General features: G+C 38.9%; 1 protein-coding gene across 1 annotated transcript; it reads right to left on the bottom strand.

Annotated features, from left to right (window-relative positions):
* Positions 1-4,669: 4,669 nt before the first annotated feature.
* PABPC5 (poly(A) binding protein cytoplasmic 5) lies at positions 4,670-5,818 on the bottom strand. Its single transcript, XM_068962827.1, has one exon. The coding sequence runs from the start codon at positions 5,816-5,818 to the stop codon at positions 4,670-4,672; it is 1,149 nt and encodes a 382-aa protein (XP_068818928.1).
* Positions 5,819-6,383: the final 565 nt, after the last annotated feature.

Below are 6,383 nucleotides of genomic sequence, written 5' to 3'. Positions count from 1 at the left end.
TAAGCAATTTGTTCTTAATTATGTCTTCATAGGATAAGATTTTTTAAAAAAAGGCTTATTCTGTAATAACATTTTTCTTGCCAAATACTGAGAAGAGAATTGGAAAGCAAACAAGTGGAGAGACATAATCCATAGATTGTGAACTCAGTAATTCAACAAGTAATCATAGAATGCTAACTATAGTCCAGATATTGTCACAGGTACTGGGAACACCTTTATCATCTATAATCAGTCATTTATTGATACATTCTTAACTATTCCCTTGCATTAGGCCATTTATTCACAAATAAGATGGTATTCACTCCACTCCTAAGTATTCCCTTAAAAAGTATTCTCATTCAATATTTTTCCCCCCTCTGGGCTAAAAATATCACTTACACATGCAACATCTTATTTTCCTCCTTAACTATGGATTCAACCAGAAAAGCACCAGGATGCTTGAAACTTCCTGTACAGAAAATCCTTCCCCGGGCTTCCCTGGTGGCTCAGTGGTAAAGAATCTGTCTGCCAATGCAGGAGACACGGGTTTGATCCCTGGTCTGGGAAGATCCCACCTGCTACAGAGCAACTAAGCAAGCACACTGCAACTATTGTGCTTGTACTCTAGAGCCTGGGAACCACAACTACTGAGCCCACATGCCCTAGAGCCCAGTGCTTCCCAACAAGAGAAGCTACCACAATAGGAAGCCCAAGCACCACAACTAGAGAGTAGCCCCTGCTCGCTGCAACTAGAGAAAAGCCCCCACAGCAATGAAGACCCAGCGCAGCCAAAAATGAATAAATACAAACCTTTTAAAAAGATGGAAGAAAAATACGTGTAATAAGTTATTGGAAAAAAAAAAATCCTTCCCCAAATAACCACTACGATGATGTTTGCAATCACAAAAAAATATTCTGAAGTTCCTTCTCCCTAGGCACATTTGACGGAGAAGGCAATGGCACCCCACTCCAGTACTTTTGCCTGGAAAATCCCATGGACAGAGGAGCCTGGTGGGCTGCAGTCCATGGGGTCGCTAAGAGTCGGACACGACTGAGTGACTTCACTTTCACTTTTCACTTTCATGCATTGGAGAAGGAAATGGCAACTCACTCCAGTGTTCTTGCCTGGAGAATCCCAGGGACGGGGGAGCCTGCTGGGCTGCCATCTATGGGGTTGCACAGAGTCAGACACGACTGAACCAACTTAGCAGCAGCAGCAGCAGGCACGTTTGAAACCTGTACAGGTGACTAATTTGAAAAGCTAAAAAAATAAAAATAAAAACAAAAATCAAAAACATTTTATTAAATAGTTCACTATTAAGTTGATCATTGATAATATAGTTTTATTAATTTTTACTAATTATCTTGGGCTAGAAAATGAATCGGAGAAGGCAATGACAACTCACTCCAGTACTCTTGCCTGGAAAATCTCATGGGTGGAGGAGACTGGTAGCCTGCAGTCCATGGGGTCGCTAAGAGTCGGACACGACTGAGCGACTTCACTTTCACTTTTCACTTTCATGCATTGGAGAAGAAAATGGCAACCCACTCCAGTGTTCTTGCCTGGAGAATCCCAGGGATGGGGGAGCCTGGTGGGCTGCTGTCTCTAGGGTCGCACAGAGTCAGACACGACTGAAGCAACTTAGCAGCAGCAGCAGAAAATGAATAATAACCTATTTTTTAATGCTTTTTTACTGATTTAAGCTGTTCAGTTCTTTGGCTCCTCCTTGGAAGCCTAAACTATTAGGAATGTATTAAATGTAGCTAAAAATGAAAAATAAAAATTGAAAAATTTACCCAGCTGTTTGGGTTTAAATAAAGATTGCCTTTCCTTTACACTCTTCAACCCTGCTTTTTATGCCCTGAATTTACAGAGTATTTTGACTAATCTGCAGAGTCCTAACATGTATATTTTATCTGTGCCCAGCCACAATTACTCCTTTTCTTTATACTGACTAGCTTTTTCAAAACAGTAAGAATTTAAATACTTAAATATTGTCCCAAAGTGTATAAAGTGCTTATATTCGAAGTTTTTAGCTTCTATATATATTTCATGATTCATTCTGAATCAAAGTATTTGCAAAGGTCTTAACACTGACACTTCAGGTTTACAAATTCATATGAAAACTGGCAATGGGGGGAAAGGAATAGAGAGCACATATGGTAAAATAATTATCAATGTATTGATAAGTATTTTAAGTTTTATTTGAAGTTGCTTCCTTTTCATATATTTTATGATCACAATGATGTAAAGTAAGTAGGCTCATAAAATATGAAAAATTATATTGTTAGTTTTTTCTTTTGTCAATTTAAATGAAGAATATACCATTAACACTTTTCAAATTTTAGGTACATATATATCAATATGATGTGCATTTTTATTTTTCTAGTAGATTTATGCTTTTACATGCTATATTTTTTGTCAAGCTCATATAACTCATACTGTTTTTAACCAAGGATTTTCATCACAGCATTGTTTACAAACGTAGAAAATATTGAAAAACATATAAATCTCATTTCATAATGAACTACTTGGATAAGATGTAGTACATCCACACAATGGAATACTATGTAGTCACTAATTGATGATACAGATTGGTATTTATTGACATGAACAGATGATTATGTTTTGGCTTAAAATTAAAAAAAAATACATATAGTGTATTTTCTTTTCTTTCTTTCTTTTTTGTAAAACAGTGTGGTATACATACAGGAAAAGGCATGAAAGGATAAGCACACACTTAAAAAGTTAATAGTGGTTGTCTTGGAACTCTGGGAAGTTTACTTCCTTCTTTGTAAGTTTCTGCATCGTTGTAATTTCTTTTTTTTTTTTTACAAGGAGCATGTATTATGTTTATAATCAATAAAAACCATAATTTCCATTTGAAAATGTTTGATAATGACTATACACATAATCTGTAGATAAACAATTACATGAAACAAGTTATTCTGATTATTTTATGGGCAAAGAGTTAACAGAAGTGTTAAAAATTATATATTTATGTTGTTTTATGTATGAAAGATTTCTACATAAAGTAATAAAAATCAACTGACAATAGAGATAAAATATTTTCTTATGATTGGATTTGTGGTATGAGTCAATGCTATTTTTAAAAAGTAATAATTTAAGTTTTACATAAATTAAGTACTTATTTCTCTAACTCCAAAATGGATTTGAACTGGCATATATTAACAGAAAGGCAATCCCAAAGAAAAGAGCTTCCCAGGTGGTGCACTGGTAAAGAATCTGCTTGCCAATGCAGGAGACACAAGAGACATGGGTTCAATCCCTGGGTCAGGAAGACCCCCTGGAGTAGAAAATGCTGACCCATTCCAGTATCCTTGCCCGGAAAATTCCATGGACAGAGGAGCCTGGTGGGTTACAGTCTACCAGGTCTCAAAGAGTTGAAGATGACTGAGTGAGCAGAGCAGCAGCACAATCCAAAGAAAATAAGAAAGTAAGTGTAATACAGATTGAAAGGTAGATGGGTGTGGACAAGAGGGAACGACAAGTGAAACACAGAAAATCCATAATATAGGAGTCACAGGGCAAAGAACATAACTGCAACATAGAACAGAATATTTTCTCATAACTTCCAAGCAGCTAGACAAAAAAGAGAATCATACTGGATTAAGAGATCTCATATGATGGAGGCATGCTACTTAATCAAGAGAGAGGACCTTTTCTTTAATTTTGAAACATCTGTGAATATTATCTTGTGAATATATTCAACAGTTTACAAGAAGTAATTACAAGTTTAATAGAAGTTATTCTTCAAAGTAGTTTTCAGTGTCATTACATGGAGTGTTTATCTTTTATATTGACATGACAAAGGCTGAAGGTAATCCTAAAATTAACAATAGACAAAGGCAATTCAGTGTTATTCACCTTTTTTGTTAATTAAACACAATCCAAATAGACCTACTAAAGAGTTTAGCAAAACGAGTGATAAGAATGCTCCTTAGCCTGTCTTCAAATCTCTCAGGAAAGGTTTCCAAGATGAAACTTAGAATTTAAAAAAATCAATCTTTAAAGTGTTAATCTTCTAATGCACTGATTGATAAAGTACCAATATGCTTATTGAAGTTATAAAGTTAATAGTGGAAACTCTCAAAACTTACTCAAATCCACTATGAAGTCTGTGGTATGCCCTCAGTATAATAAAGAGAAAAATATAAATAAATAAAAGAAGGAAAAAGCTCACATCTTTTAAAATCATTTCAAATAATAATTTAAAGTCAAATTATGCACAAACATGAACTGGACCACATACACTTTCCCCTGCTCTACTGATTTCTCAAAAAGCAAGTTAGGAGTTTTCACTGTGATAGACTCAGATGTAAGGACCTAGGAGAAATGAAATTTAGTAGTATTAGTGAAATAAGGGAGGACATACAGTTAACTCACCTTGATTGGTTTAGGACAAGTGTGTGGAGGAATAAACTTTATTCTATATATTCCTACGGATATTATATCGAAAAATAGTACAAAATGACAGGTTTACAATTATAAATTATGTTCTTCACTAAAATGAACAAGGCTTTCTGGTTTCACTTTTTTTTTTTTCCCCAAAAGAAAGTATTCACTTAAAAAAACCTGTTAATTGACATAAAATAACCTCTTATCACAAAGTAGCCCAAACTAAGTAGGCACCAGCTTAAGGCTGAAACAAATTGAGCATTCTTATCCTCACCACCTGCGCCTGGCCTGGCCCAGAGTGACTTGCAGGGGCTTGGAGCCCACTATGCGACCATTCATCTCATCTACTGCTTTGGTAGCCTCTTCAAAAGAGGCGAAGCAGACAACACCAAACCCTTTGCCTTGCTCCACCTCCACCATCACTTTGGCCCGACTAATTGATCCAAAGGAAGAAAATTCCTCCTTCAGTTTTTCATCATCAATGGTCTCGTCCAGGTTCTTAATATAGATAGGCACCCCCGGAGGCCGAGTTTTTTCTTTTAATCTCAGCCGCTCAAATCTTCTCCTTAACTCAGCAAGACGTTCAATTTTCTTCTGTGCTCGCCCTACATAGAGCACTTTCCCATCGATAGACTTTCCATGCAGATCTAACACAGCCTTTTGGGCAGCCTCATGTGTCTCATATCTCACAAATCCAAAGCCTTTTGATTTCCCACTGGCATCTCTTATTACCTTAACACTCTCAGTTGGCCCATACTCACTGAAAAGTTCCTTCAGTTTGTCGTCATCCATGTCATCTCCAAAGTTTTTAACGAAAACATTAGTGAAAGTCGCTCTGTCCCTAGTTCTAACTTCAGCAGCCCTCTCTTCCGGAAATTTGAATCGGCCGACGTACACCTGGCGGTTGTTGAGCCGCACTCCGTTCATGTGCCAGATGGCCCTATTGGCAGCGGCCAGGCTGTCAAAGTGCACATAGGCATAACCCTTAGAGCCATTGTCATCGCATACGACTTTGCAGGAGAGAATGCTCCCAAAAGCTGAAAACAGATAAAAAAGGGCCCTGTTGTCAATGGATTTGTCCAGGTTTTTGATGAATATATTTCCAATTCCAGACTTTCTTAAGCGGTCATCTGGCTGAGACCACATTAGACGGAATGGTTTGCCATTAATCAAATCAAAATTCATCGTGTTCAGTGCCCACTCAGCATCCGCAGGAAAGCGGAAGTTAACGTAGCCATAGCCCAGGGGGCTGCGGGTCACTGGGTCACGGCAGATTCGGGTGAAGCGCAGAGGTCCAGCAGGCCTGAACTTTTTATATAACATGTCCTCGGTAACATCTGGGTCCAAGTCACCCACATACAGGGCAGCCTTGAGGTACTTCTTTTTCTTGCCAGCAGGATTAGGCTCCCCACTCCCCATCTCTCTGAGCACAGGGAGAAGGCTCTCTTGGGAGAGGAAAAAAAGGCTGCTTTCTCTAAGCTATGGGCCAAACAGCTGTTCACAAACAGAAAAAAAGCCAAGGCGAAGAAAGCTAAAAGCAGACTCAGAATCACTGTTGAGGCTGAGGAAAGGAAGTTCAGAAACAGCTGGTCAGCAGGCTCAGAACAAACGCATCAGACAAAAAAGCACCCCAATAACGAATCCATCTCCCTAAGGGGGCTTAGAATTTCCAGCCATCCAGATCTAAAATCAGTTTCAAAAGCCAGTAGTAGGAAAGAAATGTCCCTTCCCCCGCTAAATAGTAAGAAATCACCAAGCAGCAGGCTGGCTCCCCACATCTGGCCTTGTCGACAGAGGCCTCACGACCAATTTTCTGCATAAAAATAGGCCTCAAGCTCCCGTGGGCTTAAAACGATAACCACACGGGCAGGGGCCGAACGTGTATTCCTCCGCCGGCTGCCTGGCCGGTCTCAGGCGGGCTCGCGGCTCACTAAGGCCGCGCTACCGACGCTCAGCGTCAGCGAAAGGGCACGCTGGACACTCG

The sequence above is a fragment of the Capricornis sumatraensis genome, chromosome X (genome assembly GCF_032405125.1).
Source record: "Capricornis sumatraensis isolate serow.1 chromosome X, serow.2, whole genome shotgun sequence".
Classification (NCBI taxonomy): domain Eukaryota; kingdom Metazoa; phylum Chordata; class Mammalia; order Artiodactyla; family Bovidae; genus Capricornis; species Capricornis sumatraensis.
Note: the sequence above shows the minus strand (reverse complement) of the source record. Positions and strands in the feature narration are given on the sequence as shown.

Coding starts and splice junctions, on each gene's coding strand:
- PABPC5 (XM_068962827.1), bottom strand. CDS start 5,818: ATGGGGAGTGGGGAGCCTAATCCTGCTGGCAAGAAAAAGAAGTACCTC.